Source organism: Gracilinanus agilis, chromosome 3, assembly GCF_016433145.1.
Source record: "Gracilinanus agilis isolate LMUSP501 chromosome 3, AgileGrace, whole genome shotgun sequence".
Lineage (NCBI taxonomy): Eukaryota > Metazoa > Chordata > Mammalia > Didelphimorphia > Didelphidae > Gracilinanus > Gracilinanus agilis.
Window position 1 is genome coordinate 328,455,806 of NC_058132.1, and position 16,544 is coordinate 328,472,349.

Consider the following 16,544-nt stretch of genomic DNA (forward strand, 5'->3'; position numbering starts at 1 on the left):
AGATTGGTGCATCAGGAAGATGATTTTAATAGCTGTGTAAAGAATTTTATTTTTGCCTTCTGTTTTGACATTAATATTTTCTTAAAATCTGGAGAAAGGAATGATCAGAGGCAAGGATACTTGTCAATCAGGAAGCTATTAACAATAATCAGGGGAAGAGGTATTTATAGCCTAAACTAAGGTGGTGACAAAATAAAGAGATGCTGCTAAGAAAGAATGGGCAGTACTTGATCCCTGATCCAGCATAGGGCATGATGGAAAAGGAAGAGTAAAGTGACAAGTTCTGGATCCCAATGACGAGGAGAATGGTCACAAAAACAACAGAAATAAGGATGTTGATAGCAAGTACAGTTTTTTATTTGGTCTTGGATGTGCTGAGTGTGAGGTGCTGACAGGATATATTGGTGGGGATTTCTAGTAGGAAGCTAGAAATGAAGAGCTGGATGTTATTTTTAGAATTCATTTTGCTTATCTTAATAGAGAGTCAATGTTTCTTTCAGGGCATGTGCCCAATTCTGGGATCCTATTGTGGTAAAAGAAACAGAAAATATCAACAGAAAACTTATTTTTAAAAAAAGATTTACAAAGCACTGACAATCCTGTGAGGTGAGTAATGCAAATATTACCTTCATTTAACAGGCAAAGAAACAGGTTCAGAGAGATTTAAGTGTCTTGCTTACAGCCACCCAGCTAGTAAGTGTAGAAGTCAAGGCTGAACACCATGATTAGATCCCTGACCACTAAACCACATTGCCTTAGGTTCCTCTCTATAGCAACTGAATTTCCTGGCAGTTGACTTCAGAGTCACAGGGTAGTCATTTAACACTCTCTTTGTAAGAGAACTTCTCATTTCCATCAGAAAGATAGCTGCTAAGTTAGGTGTTTCTAGAAATCTGCAGATTATGATTTCTTAGTACCATCCTAGAAACTGGCAGCTAATGGGTGCAGTGAATTGAACCCCAGACCTGGAGTCAGGAAGACTTGAGTTCAAATCTGGCCTCTAATATTAACTAGCTAGGTGACCTTGGATAAATCACTGAACCCTTTTGCCTCAGTTTCCTCATCTGTAAAATGAGATGTAGAAGAAAATGGCAAGCCATTTTGTATCTTTGCCAAGACAACCCTAAATGGGGTCACGAAGTATAGGACAGGACTGAGCAACAACCATCAGTACCAACTAATAACTGGTTTAAAAATGGTATCAAGCAAACTTAAAGATCATGAAAATGTTGACTGATGTGAAGAGTTTAGGTAGCACAGTGACAGCAATAAAATCTGATGAGCAACTGTAAATGATTTAACTATCACCAGCAATGCAAGGAGCCAGGAAGACTGCCAAGGATTCAAGACTAAAAAGGCTATCCACTGCCATAGAGGGAATTGACGGAGTCAGAATGCACATTGAAGCATACCATCCTTCTCTTTATTTCCTCCATGAATTTTTCTCTAGTGTAAGCAATATGTGTCTCTTTTCATAACATGATGAACATGGAAATGTTTATTGTATAATAATACACATATAACCCATATCATACTATCTTCTAGGTCTTGGGGAAGGGGGAGGGAAGAGAGGATGGGAGAGAACATAGATGGTAAAATTTTATAAAATGATTATTGAATATTGTGCAAACTCGTAATCTGGAATTTTTAAAAATGTAGCCAGTTCCAACATTTTCCATTCCTCATTCTAGAGTTGGGGTTCCAAACCTTGAGTACCCATACCTCCAAGTGATATAAGATGTTTGGTCAAGAGCATGGAGAATATTTGGCAAATAACCATATTATTCTATCAAAATTAAGCAGTCTATTTCATTTCTTGGATGCATGATAAGCTCAAAATTCCTTCCTTCTCTATTAATATGGAAAGTTTTACAGAAAGCCAAGGGTGCAAGGAGTGAAAAAGGTTGGGAACCTCTTTTCTTGAGACCAAGAAAAGGTAGATCAATTGGACTAAAAAAACTAATTTCTAAAATTTTGGTTGTGGGAGGGGGTAATGAAAGGAATTTAGCCCTGTGATTTCATTGGTTATTCAGATCAGCTAGCTACTCTTTTGTAGTCTTAGAGGACACTGATAAACTAAGTGACTGTAGAAGGGTTATATAGCCTATTACTTGTCAGAAGCAGGCTCTGAATCTAGTTCTTCCTGGCCTAATCCATTGAGCCAATGAGTTGCTCCTTAAATGATTTTTCCAAGGTCACCCAAGAAATATCCAGCAGAGTTAGATTTGGAATACATATATTCCAACATCACCCCAGTGCATGTTCTGCTACATTTTGCTGCCTCTGTTCATACTATCTGTGACTCGGGGAAAATTGCTTAATTTGCCAATGCTCTCTCCTCCTACAAATTACAAAGGGTGCATGTATGCACACCCATAGATGCACATACACACAGATGCACACACACACACACACACACACACACACACACACACACACACACACGCCCTCTGTGTATCTTATACATTGACTTGAACATAGTAGGTGCTTAATAAGTGCCTGGTGAAAGGATATAGAGGACTAAATGATTAATTTAAGGGGAAAAAAAAAAGGTGATGGCTGCTCACTAGTTCAGGGAATACTGTAGTCAGTTCCTTTCAACTAATAAGGGAAAATATATAACTACTAGGCGTAAAAGGATGGTCATTTACCAGTGCACACCGACATAGTACTAATGTGAATAGTTGTGTTAAATGACCATCAAAAGTCCTGTTCTATCTCCTACAGATAAGTGAGGCCATCCAAAATGAATTTCTTCATCTTTTCCTCAAAATCTGGCATCATGACCAACTCTTTCTTCACTCTAATCACAGAGTAAATCTTCACAATTCCATAAAGCCAGTCCCTTTACCTCAGACCTTTAATCTTATTTTCTCTTCTCTTCCTATAATCTGCAGTTTCTCTTTCTCCATAGTCTGCTTGCCATTTGCCTACAAACTTGCTCAGGTCTCCCCAATCCTTGATTTGACTTTTCTAGCCAATCAAGCTACTGTCCCATGGCTCTCTCCCTTTCTTTGCTAAATTTCTTTTTTATTTTATTTTTTTTAATACTATCTTTTTATTTAATTAATTTAGAACATTTTTCCATGGTTACAGGATTCATGTTCTATCCCTTCCCTCTTCCCACCCCCACCCATAGCCAATGCACAATTCCACTGGGTTTCACATGTGTCATTGATCAATACTAATTTACATATTATTGATATTTGCACTAGGGTGCTCATTTTGAGTCATTATCCCTAATTATATCCCCTTTCACCCATATGATCAGGCAGTTGTTTTTCTTCTGTGTTTCTACTCCTATAGTTCTTCCTCTGAATGTGGATAGTGTTCTTTCTCATAGGTCCCTCATAGTTGTCCTGATCATTGCATTGTTGCTAGTAGCGAAGTCCATTACATTTGATTTTATCACAGTGTATTCATCTCTGTGTACAAGGTTCTCCTGCTTCTGCTCCTTTCACTCTGCATCAATTCCTGGAGGTCATTCCAGTTCACATGGAATTCCTCCAGTTCATTATTCCTTTTAGTACAACAGTATTCCATCACCAACAGATACCACAATTTGTTCAGCCATTCCTCAATTGACAGGTCTACCCTCATTTTCTAGTTTGCTGCCACCAAACACGTACACGTACACGTCTTTTTCCTTATGATCTCTTTGGGGTATAAACCAAGCAGTGCTATGGTTGGGTTAAAGGGCAGGCAATCTTTCAGCACTTTTTGGGCATAGTTCCAAATTGCCATCCAGAATGGTTGGATCAATTCACAACTCCACCAGCAATGCATTAATGTCCCAATTTTTCCCCATTCCCTTCAACATTCATGACTCTCCCCTGCTGTTATTTTAGCCAATCTGCTAGGCATGAGGTGGTACCTCAGAGTCGTTTTGATTTGCATTTCTCTAATTATTAGAGATTTAGAGCACTTTTTCATATGCTTATTGATTATTTGGATTTCTTTATCTGAGAATTGCCTATTCATGTCCCTTGTCCATTTATGAAGTGGGGAATGGTTTGATTTTTTTGTACAATTGATTTAGTTCCTTATAGATTTGAGTAATTAGACCTTTGTCAGAAGTTTTTGTTATAAAGATTTTTTCCCAGTTTGTTGCTTCCCTTCTAATTTTGGTTGCATTGGTTTTATTTGTACAAAACCGTTTTAATTTAATGTAATCAAAATTATTTATTGTGCATTTTGTAATTTTTTCTAACTCTTGCTTGGTCTTAAAATCTTTCCTTTCCCAAATATCTGACAAATAAAGTATTCTGTGTTCACCTAATTTGCTTAGAGTTTTCTTCTTTATATTCAAACCACTCACCCGTTCTGAGTTTATCTTGGTGTAGGGTGTGAGATGTTGATTTAAACCTAATCTCTCCCATACTGTTTTCCAATTTTCCCAGCAGTCTTTGTCAAATAGTCTATTTTTTCCCCCAAAGCTGGGCTCTTTGGGTTTATCATACACTGTCTTGTTGATATCACTTACCCCAAGTCTATTCCAATGATCCTGCCTTCTGTCTCTTAGTGAATACCATATTGTTTTGATGACCACTGCTTTATAGTATAATTTAATATCTGGTACTGCCTAGGCCACCTTCCTTCACATTTTTTTACATTATTTCTCTTGATATTCTTGATCTTTTGTTCTTCCAAATGAACTTTGTTATAGTTTTTTTTCTAATTCAATAAAAAAGGTTTTTGGTAGTTTGATAGGTATGACACTAAATAAATAGATTAATTTGGGTAGGATGGCCATTTTTATTATGTTAGCTCATCTTACCCATGAGCAATTGATGTTTTTCCAATTATTTAGATCTAGTTTTAATTGTGTGGAAAGTGTTTTGTAGTTGTGTTTGTATAATTCCTGTGTATGTCTTGGCAGATAGATTCCTAAGTATTTTATTATGTCCAGGGTGATTTTAAATGCATTTCTCTTTCTAACTCTTATTGCTGGGATGTGTTGGATATATATAGAAATGCTGATGATTTATGTGGGTTTATTTTGTATCCTGCAACTTTGCTAAAATTGTTGATTATTTTGACTAGCTTTTTAGTTGATTCTCTGGGATTCTTTAAGTAGACCATCATATCATCTGCAAAGAGTGATAGCTTGGTCTCCTCATTGCCCATTTTAATACATTCAGTTTCTTTTTCTTCTCTAATTTCTACTGCTAGTGTTTCTAGTACAATGTGAAATAACAGAGGTGATAATGGGCATCCTTGTTTCACTCCTGATCTTATTGGAAAGGCTTCCATTTTATCCCCATTGCATACAGTGCTTACTGATGGTTTTAGATATATATTGTTTATCATTTTTAGGAAAGGCCCTTCTATTCCTATACTTTCTAGTGTTTTCCATAGGAATGGGTGTTGTATTTTGTCAAAAGCTTTTTCAGTATCTATTGAGATAATAATGTGATTTTTGTTGGTTTGCTTGTTGATATGGTCAATTATGTGGATGGTTTTCCTAATATTGAACTCTCATTGCATTCCTGGTATAAATCCCACCTGATCATAATGAATAACCCTCGTGATCACTTTCTGGAGTCTTTTTGCTAGTATTCTATTTAAGATTTTTGCATCTATGTTCATTAAGGAGATTGGTCTGTAGTTTTCTTTCTCTGTTTTTGGAATCAGTACCATATTAGTATCATAAAAGGAATTTGGTAGACATCTTTGCTTATTATGTCAAATAGTTTGCAGAGTATTGGGATTAGTTGTTCTTTGAATGTTTGATAGAATTCACTTGTGAATCCATCAGGTCCTGAGGATTTTTTCTTAGGGAGTTCTTTGATGGCTTGTTCAATTTCTTTTTTTGATATGGGATTATTTAAATATTCTATTTCTTCTTCTGTTAATCTAGGCAATTTATATTTTTGTAGAGATTCATCCATATCTCATAGATTGCTGTATTTATTGCCATATAATTGGGCAAAATAGGTTTTAATGATTGCCTTAATTTCCTCTTCATTAGAGGTGAGGTCTCCCTTTTCTCTTTGATACTGTTAATTTGGTTTTCTTCTTTCCTTTTTTTTATTAGATTGACCAGTACTTTGTCTATTTTATTTGTTTTTTCAAAGTACCAGCTTCTAGTCTTATTTATTAATTTAATAGTTCTTTTATTTTCCATTTTATTAATTTCTCTTTTAATTTTTAGGATTTCTATTTTAGTTTTCATCTGTGGATTATTAATTTGTTGACTTTCTAATTTTTTAACTTGCATGCTCAATTCATTGATCTCTGCCCTCTCTAATTTGTTAATATATGCACTCAAGGATATAAATTTTCCTCTTAATACTGCTTTGGCTGCATCCCATAGATTTTGGTAAGAAGTCTCATCATTGTCATTCTCTTCAATGAAATTATTAATTGTTTCTATGATTTGTTCTTTAACTAACTGATTTTGGAGAATCATATAATTTAATTTCCAATTAGTTTTTGGTTTGCCTCTCCATGTACCCTTGCTAATAACTATTTTTATTGCATTATGATCAGAAAAGTTTGCATTTATCATTTCTGCTTCTTTGCATCTTTTTGCTATGTTTTTATGCCATAGTTCATGGTCAATCTTTGTGAATGTGCCATGTGCTGCCGAAAAGAAGGTGTATTCCTTTTTCTCTCTATTTATTTTCTCCACATATCTATTAACTCCATTTTTTCTAAGATTTTGTTCACTTCTCTTACCTCTTTCTTATTTATTTTTTGTTTTGATTTATCTAGATCTGATAGAGAAAGGTTCCAGTCTCCCACTAGTATAGTTTTATTATCTATTTTCTCCTTAAGCTCCCCCAATTTCTCCTTTAGAAATTTGGAAGCTATACCATTTGGTGCATACATGTTGAGTACTGATATTTCCTCATTGTATATAATGCCTTTTATCAGGACATAATTACCTTCCCTATCTCTTTTAACTAGATCTGTTTTTACTTTGGTTTTGTCCAATATCATGATTGAGACTCCTATCTTCTTTTTCTCATTTGATGCCTAGTAGATTTTGCTCCAGCCTTTGATCTTCACTCTGTGTGTGCCTCATGTGTGTTTCTTGTAGACAACATATGGTAGGATTTTGGTTTCTAATCCATTCTGCTATTTGCTTCCGTTTTATGGGTGAGTTCATCCCATTCACATCCAGAGTTATTATTACCAGTTGTGTATTCCCCGACATTTTGATTTCCTCTCCTTGTCCTGCCCTTTCTTCTTTCACTATTTCCTTCTATACCAGTGTTTTTTTTTTAATCAGTCCCCCTAATCCCCACCCTTATTTTACTTCCCTTTCTCTCCCCCTCTCTTCTTATTCCCCTCTTATTTTTCTTTAGGGCCTTTTTGAGTTACCCTACACACTCTCCCTCCCAAGTATTGCTTCCCTCCCAACCAGTCCATTTGTTATCCGTCTACTTCTCTATAGGATTCAAATCAATTCTCTGCCCCAGTAGGTCTGATTGTTCTTCCCTCTTTGAGTCGATTTTAATGCAGGTACAACTTAAGTATTTCCTGTCTCCAACCTTTTTACCCTTCTAGTATATTAGTCTCCTCCCCTGCTCCCACCATTCGCTTCTTTATGAAATATAAGTTTACCCTATTTTTTCTCTTTTCCCATTTCTCTTAATATTATCCTATTTTTTACTTCTAGTTTTATATATATTTATACATACATGTATATATCTTGACATTTCATCCTATACAGTTTGTGACTGTTCCCTCTAAGTATACTTCCTCTAGCTGTCCTGATGGCAATAATAATTTTAAGAGTTACCAATATCATCTTTTCTTATAGGAATACAAATCATTTGAACTTATTGGGTCCCTCAAAAAAAGTTTTGATTTTTTTGTTTTTTCCTTTCTCTCTTAATGACCGTTTGATGATTCTCTTGAGTTCCGTGTTTGGACATCAAATTCTTTGCTAAATTTCTTGAAAATGGTGTCTACATGCAAATAAGGACTTCCCAATCACTAAATCATGATGACTTTTTTCAGATCTCTTCCTTGAGCTGTTGTGAGGAAGATCCATTAGTAATTAATTAAGTATTAAGGATGGACCTAGCAGGAAGGACTGGAGCATTCCAAGATGGAATGAAGGAGCAGGAAGTTGCTTGTGCTCTGAGAGAGACTCCATTAGTGGTTGGCACAAACTGTTGCTAGCCCTGGGAGATCTCAGACCTGCATCCTGATTCCCTGGGATCCTGAGTGGTGGTGGTTTCTAGCAAGTGACAAGACCTACAGAGCTACACCAAGAGGAGGAGAAGTTTGGGATCTTGTAGACAGCATCTCAAGCACACCCTCTCTATTTGGGTACCTTGGACCACCTTGGCTTTTGGCATCCTGTGATCATCTGTGGATTACTGTGAGAACCCCAAAGCCACCCTCAGACCCATTAGCTGTCCTGGTCAAACCTGGCTGGAACCAGGTTTGAAGCAGCCTCTCAGAGACTCCAGTGCTGTTTCTTTGGGCCCTGCCTGTTTAGGTCACTAAGATTAGAATTAGTGTAGATAAGTCCTCCCCTTGCCCTGTGGTTTTGTCCTATAGGTTTTAGTGTAGAATTCCATATCCTATCCTTTTAGTTTCTCATAATTAAACTGTTTAAAACTTTTACCTTGCCTGCTGGTTCCATAGACTCTGGCCTAGAGTGAGCTGGGCCAACTGCCATTCTGACAGTTAACAGTTAATACTAGCTTAGCAGTGAACTCTGGTCTCCCTATCCTGGTCCTGTCTCTCCTTCAACCCAGTGTGTGTACCCACAACCATTTAGATTATATTTTAACATCCCTGGTGCCCCATCTCTTTTATAGAGCTCTCAGCAGATTATGACATCACTGACTATCTCCTTCTAAAGTATACTTTTTCATATTGCAGAATCAGAGACATTTGGTTCTCCTTCTCTTCCTATAATTCTTATGTCCATTATACATCAGCATTTTCCTGCTCTGTTAGTTTACTTGTTTCTGAAAAGGTCTATTGTTTCTTCTTCTCCTATTCCTCCTCCTTCTCTTTCACCCCCAAGGCTTCTGCCTTCACTAAGCAGATGACTGCTAAATTATACTCTAGGCCCTAAGCTCCAGTGGCTTTCAGGATGTCTCTTCTTTCCTGGATGCTCCCTCCATCAGCACCTCAACCACAGCACATCTAAATATAAGCTCATTATTTTCCAACTAAACCTGTTCCACCCTCTATCAATGACATTGTTATGTACTTGGTCTGTCACATTCATAACCTTGGTGTAGTCTTTGACTCTTCCCTCTCCCTCATCTCTCATATGCAATCAGTTATCAGGCCTCATTGATTCCACCTCTGCAACATTTCTCACAACCATTCCTTCCTCTCTGTCTCCACTATCACTGCCCTGGTAAAGGCACTCATTACAACACACTCAACTACCCACCCAAATTATTATAATAACCTCATAATAGGTCTCCCCATCTCCATTTCCTTAGTTGTGAAGATAAAATGAGATAATATTTGTAAAGCTCTTTGCAAACTTTAAAGTGTTGTACAAATGTTTATTTATATATAACATATATTATATATATAATATAGAAATATAAAAATAATATAAATTATTACTGGTTACATTGTTACATATAAGGGAATTTGAGAAAATGTGACAGTATTTGACTTACTATAGTAGGAAGCACAGAAGCAATAAGGAAAGTTATGTTCCTCAAGTTAAAGCCATAAGGATCCTTAATCCCTTGAGCACTGGCATTAGAGGATTGGAATCCCACATTCCATCACATTTATTGCCAAATATAGGTCTTAATGCTGATTATTTCATGAGGCATCACTGCAGTATGGAGGAACAAGACCCAAAGTTGTATGACTCATGATGTATGGAAAAGAGTGCAAGATTTGGAAGTCAGATGATTTGAGGTTTTAAGGAGGTGCTGACAACTTGAGTCCATATGGATTTGAGTAAAACCATTAATCTCTGAGTTTGTCTTCCAGTTTTTAAAATGAGAAGACTAGACATACTGGACTTAGAGTCAGAAAGTCTGGGTTCAAATCTCACTTCTGCTACTTTAATTCCCTTATAACTTTGGGCAAATCTCTTGAATTTTTTTGGGTTCCAATTTGTCATCTATTAAACAAAGGATTGGGCTAAATGGCCTCTAAGGTCTCTTCTCGCTTTGGATTTTCTATGGAGCCAAGTAGGTGATACAGTGGATAGAGTTTTGGACCTGGAGCCAGGAGTTCAAATCCAGCCTCTAACACTCATCAAATGTGTGACCCAGGACAAGTCACTTAAACCACTATCTGCCTTAGTTTCCTTATTTATAATAATGAGGATAATAATAGTATTTGTCCACCAGAGTCGTGAGGATTAGATGAAGATTTGTAGAAGTAAAGAGAACCTTTGTAAACCTTTAAAGTGCTAAACAAACACTAGTCATCATGATATTATTATTATCCTTCAATGGTCTCTGAGTTCCCCTTTCAGCTCTAAATTCTGTGATGCTATAAACTAAAAGAATGCTATGTTGCCTATCCCTTCCTGAGGACAGACGTAGTCTAAAAGCTTACTTGATTTTCATTGTAAAACGGCAGCAACCATGAAAGGTCATCTAAGTCCACTTCCCTTACATCAAACAGAACCACACCTAGTCTAAGCCTCCCCAAATAGAAAGGTCTTTTGTTGTTACCTTTTAAAAACAGACCCTAGAATTCTAAACATCTAGCCTTATGATTTAACTTGCTGAAAAGCCAGACCAGTTCAAAGCTATAATTGTTTTAACTTCCTCTTTAATTAAGAAACGTATCAGTATAGGAAAGGTAGTCTTACTTAGACCTCAAAACAATCCCAAATGTATAGGTCTACAAGAGGCAGCCCAGCAAAAGCAAGCATCCAAGTAAGAGGACTGAGGTTCATGTGCCAGCTTTGACATATCCTGGCTGTGTGCCTCCAGTATATAAGCTTGTCAATGCCATACCCGAAGGCTACTAATCGTAGATACAGTGTCTGGGCCACCATGATAGAGGTTATTTCCTCATAAGGAGCAATTCTACATCGATAAAATAACAGACCCATGGCCAAAAAAAAATTATAATACAGACCTATAGAATCTTGTGTTCTCAAAGAGGAGAAAAATAAGACACTTAGGATTTTTATAGAAGTACACTTAGAACCAAAAAGTTTAGCACTTTCCATCACAATGTTCAAGAGGGAGACAGATGGGGGAAAGAAGGGGAGAGAAACAGAGAATCCACCCAAGAACTGGAGAATGGATGGCAAAAAAAACCACAAAGCATTGCCAGCTGAGTGCCAGCTCTGATGGATCCTGAGCCCTTCAGCAGAAATAATCATAGCTGATCCTCAGGCATTCACAACTCTGGGAGAAATGGACTGGAACTGAATTCAATTAGGATCAACATATAGAGAGCCTAGTTTCAGACCCTTTCCTCTCACAGCTTTCCCTCCCCCCTCCCCTTTCATATCACTCCAATGGCTTCTTCTTTCTTATCCTCTATCTCCAAATTAGGTATCTTTCAAATTTCACCTTTATCATAAAGCCCTCCCAGTTCACTCAGTCTTTCTTCTTTCCCCTGGCCCCTAGCTGAAAAATTTCTTTCACTGTCCATGTGTGAATGTCCTGTTTCTCCAACCAGACTATAAGCTTGCTCAGGACCTTTCCTCCCTTCATATTTCAATATCATATGCATCTCATTTATGCAGCAACTACATCCTAGTCACTGGAGATTTTTTTGGATCTTAACTTCCAGAAGCAACTCAAATATAGATTAGGCACCTGAATTCTTTAACTGGTACTTGTTTCCCAGCTCCACTTCCTAATTCAGACTTTTGTCACCCTCAAAACCACAGCATTGTGTCTGTATAACAAAGATGATCTTATTGGGGTTGAGTTTCTTAGTTCAGCTTCGGATTCTTCTTGGATGGAGCACAATGATGATGGAGTGTTGTGTGAAGGGCACTTGTTACTCCATGCCTACCCTCCTGAGATAAAGCCTCTATCTCTACCTGAACAGGAGATTCCTGAGCTCTGAATATTTGGTTTTGGGGGCTGGGGCTGACTCCTGCCTCTTTTAGCAATCCAAGTAGCTGTCAGGTTGGAACAGCCTGAATGTGAAGCACTTATCCCTTTCTCTGCACAGTCCATTCTGTTAATCTTCTGTTCCCTTGCAGGGATCCATTTCCTGTTCATTTATCACACAAAGAGAATAATAAAGCCCTAAAATGGTTCTTCTCCCTCCTTCACTTCCCTCTCCCCCAAATAACCAGTGTCTGGAAGAGTAGGTAAGTGGCAAATGGTTCTTACTACTCTCCTGTTTTGAGAATCAAAGCACTGAAAAAGGGAAGAATGACAAAAGTAATCAGTTGTATTAAGAAAAAACCTCTGATTCAGAGTTCTCCTCTGTAGAAAAGCTTAGCTTGTTTAAGCGAACACAGTAGCTTTCCTGAGGACAGTTAGCACCATGGATTTAATGATTTAGCACCACTGGATTTAATGATTTTATATAGATATTTGGTTCAAGGTGCAGGGGTTATGTTGAGTTTTGTTGTACTTGGGAAGCTAGGAAAGCAGATGATTTTCAGAAATGCTCAGAATACAAATGACTTTGCTACATTCCTTTAATTCAACTTAAAAGCATTTATTGGGGGCAGCTAGGTAGCTCAGTGGATGGAGAGCCAGGCCCAGAGATGGGAGGTCCTGGGTTCAAATATGACCTCAGACACTTCCTAGCTGTGTGATCCTAGGCAAGTCACTTAACCCCCATTGCCTAGCCCTTACCACTCTTCTGCTTTAGAACCAATACACAGTATTGATTCTAAGGTGGAAGTTAAGGGTTTAAAAAAACAAACAAACAAGAGGCAGTATGATATAGGGGATAGAGTTCTGGATATGGAATGAGGAAGACCTGAGTTTGAATCCTAACTCTGACTCTTACTAGCTGAGTGACTAGATGATAAATCACTTTATATCTCAGTCTCTTTATTTGTTAAATGAGAATAATACCTGCAGTACTCACATTACAGGATTGTTATAGCACTCAAAGGAGCTAATGTGCAACCTTTAAAAGCAAGAGTTCTTAATTTTTGACTGTCTAGTAAAGGCTAAGGATCCTCAGAATAACATTTTAAATGAATAAAATAAGATACACAGAATTACAAAGAAACCAATTATATTGAAATAAAGATGTATTTTCCCCCATCCAAGTTCAAAGACCCTTTAGAGTGCCATGAATTCCAGGTTAAGAACTCTTACTTTCAAAATATTATATCAATGCCTGCTAGTCTTGTTTGTTTCTCTCCCTGTCTACTCCTAAATTAGAAAAAATAGCTGGGCACATCCTCACTATTTCAAAGACCAACTTATGATCATCAACATCATCCTGGGGCAAACCAAATCCTCTTCATCTTTCAGATCTCACCTGCTACAAGACTGAAGCCTTCCCTGGAATCCCTCCAGCTCACAGTGATCTCTCTCCTTCCTCTAATCAATGCATCATTCCTTTGACACTAAGTTACTGTATTTTACCATTATTTTTATAGTTCATATCTGTGTGTTCAGTCTCCCCAGTTAAAACAGAATATCCTCCAGGAGAACTGTATATATATATATGTACCAGGAATGCCTACAGCTGGACTAAAAAAAAAGGAAGAGGATATGCTAGATGGGACAGGATTAGAGGGTTTGTAAAGGCCCTTTCAACTCTAAAATTATCTGATTCAAACTGATAACTAAGAGCTGAATGACAAAAAACATCCCAGTGGAGTGAGGGTTCTGGACTAGCTGACTTCCAAGGTCCTTCCCTTTCTTTTCTCAATCTATGATTACATGATACAGGGGGCAGGGCATCCAGGGTTCACCTTTTCTTTTTGCTACTTAATCTTCCTCCTCTAAAGGAATATGAATAATATAGATAAAGGGAAAAGCTTAGGAACATTACTAGGATGAAGACATTCTTTCTTCCTGTCCTGAGTGCCTGGGATGCACTCCCTCCTTTGCTCTGACGAGACTGATGTCTTTGGCTTCCCGTCTAAAGTCCTAGCTTCTACATGAAGTCTTCTCCCACCATTTTTATTCCTATTTTTTCCCTTCTGTTAATTATTTCCTATTTATCCTCTATATAGCTTATTTTGTATATATTGGTTTGTGTGTTTGCATGTTGTCTCCCCAATTAGTCTGTAAGCACATTGAGGGCAGTGACTGTCTTTTGCCTCTTTTTGTATTCCCAGAGCCTCGAATAGTTCCTGACACATAGTAGGCACTTATTAAATGTTTTCGACCAATTAATTGTCTAGTTCTTGTATCAGTTTTTTTCTCATAGTTTTGAAAATAGGTCTGACCACATGGGCCCATTACAGTTTAGGAAAACTCCCTCATTGGGTAGCCCTATAGACTCTACTCTCTCTTCTCCAGGGATGATACTGATATTAGGCATTTATTTTAACTTCAGTAAGAAGGAACATCTTAGGGTTACATAGTCCCACCCAGAGAGTGACTCAGACACAATGTCCAAGGTACAAATGACCCCAAGGGTTTCACGTGAGATGGGGGTTAGGGAGAAAATCCCGCAAAACAAAGGTGAGTAGACCACTGCCATATCTATGATCATATATTAAGGATGAGGAAGCTTTTGCCCTTTAAGAACACTTGTCTTTGACTAAATGCAATTAATTCCCTATTAGCTACTCCTTTTCCTTCATGGCAAGCATCAGTAAAGATAACTGTAAAAAGGTGCAGGTCCTGATGCTCTCTCAGGGATTATCCTTAACTCATAGTTGTGCTTGGTACTTAAAGGGGAAGGATTTAAGGGAGAAGTAAGAGTTGGCAGTGTCATTCTTTTTATCTCCAGTCTCTCCATTTCTGCTTTTTTTATTTTTATGTCAGTCCCCTAACTGATTATACCAAGGAATTGAGATTTTTTTGGTCACATTTATTAAGGTTCATTTCCTTTTATTATTTTTAAATGGGTGATATAGGTTTCAGATTTCCCTTTCAAAAGAAAAACAAGAATAATTTTAGTTTAAAGTAATTTTTAACTTGAGTATTACTCACTATTGATTTATTGTTTTGTGATCCAGGAGCCCTCAATTTAAAAAAAAGTTTCCTATTTCTGCCCTTTATGAGGTTGTGAGGCAAAGTAGAAAGAATACTGAATTTGAAGTTAGATTTGGTTTCAAATTCAAGATCTGCTATTTATTTATCTGTATGATCTTGGGAAAATCATTTCTCCTCCTCTGGGTCTCAGTTTGTTCACCCCCAAAATGAAGGGGTCAGAATTAAATGAGCTGTAAGATTCTTTCAAACTCTAAATCCTATATAATCCTATGAAGTGGAGGGAGGACAAACAACAGTATGGCCAGCATCCGAAGTAACAAGGAATGGGGAAGAAGCCCAGAGATTTGAGAGAAGTGAGCTGAGGTATTTGTCCCAGAAAGGGAGGGGCAGAGAAGTATCACTCAAAGCCTGAGAAGGAATCTCTCCCTCTTCTCCCCTCCCCGAAACACCTTGCCTTTACACAATAGATACCTTGTGGAAATTGCTTTCTGTTGTAGTTTTCGTGGGCCTTCCTCTCGCTTAGACTGAAAACTCTTTGATGACCCAGACAGCCTCATTCAACTTTGTATCTCTCATGGTACATAATAAATGAATACTGTGTATGTTCTGTGGAGAGATGTTTCTCTTCCAGCAAACAAACCAAACCAACTAGATCTACACAACAGAATCAGTTAGATGCGAGTGGGAAGGAAACCAAAACAAAAGATGGCAGTGACAGGCTCCCTCCACTTTTCCCTTCCTCTTAAGTTCAAGTTTCTATTCTTCCCTATACTAGACTGTGCGTCCTTGGCCAGATTTTTGGGTCTCAGTTTCCTTCTTTGATTAAATGAAGGGAGAGAGCTGGCCTCTCTCTCAAAGATCCTTTAGAAAGCTGGTTTCTAAGTTGGTTTCCATTTCTAACACGCTATGAAATTGACCCGGGTGGTGGCCGGTATCACCCTTCTTTCCTTTCTCTCCCAATCCTTAGGTAACTCAGTGTCTCTTCAGCTCCAGTCCCACTCACTCACCCAAGCAGGCAGATGTTGGTCACGGAGCTCCTTGCCGATGAATTGACGTTCATTGTCCAAGAACTCGAAGGCTGCGGCGAGGCGCGAGTGCTTCCAGCGGCGGTTCTTGCGCCACCACATCCACAGGAAGGCTCCGAGGATCAGCCAGGTGAGGCTCAGCCCCAGGTAGCCGGCCAGGTAGACGGGCGCCAGGTATAGCAACACTCGAGCCACGAAGCCGTACAGCTCAGGCAGCAGTTGGCTGGGCAGCCCCGGCTCCTTGACTCTTGGTTCAGTGCCGGCTGGGGCCCCCTGAGTCTCCATCTCCTCAGCTGCTTGTCTCCAAAGCGCTCCGCTGTCCGGGGTCTCCTCCTCCTACAGGCGTTCACCCGGGGGAAGGGACGCGCACTCTGGTGAAGGAGTACATTTGCTCCTCCAGAAGGTGAGGATCAGGACTGGAGGTGGTAGCAGCTGAAGTCCAGCGGGTCCTCACCTGAGTCTCTTTGATACCGTCGCCTCTCACCTGCTGTCTGTGCGTCCTCAGTGG

At 38.4% G+C, this 16,544-nt stretch overlaps 1 protein-coding gene across 1 annotated transcript in view; it reads right to left on the bottom strand.

Moving 5' to 3' along the window:
• Nucleotides 1-16,321, bottom strand: part of ESYT3 (extended synaptotagmin 3) — a 94,866-nt gene extending 78,545 nt beyond the window's left edge. The window contains exon 1 of the mRNA XM_044666679.1: nt 16,019-16,321. Coding sequence (XP_044522614.1) covers nt 16,019-16,321 — 303 coding nt within the window. The remainder of the gene's footprint in view (nt 1-16,018) is intronic.
• Nucleotides 16,322-16,544: the final 223 nt, after the last annotated feature.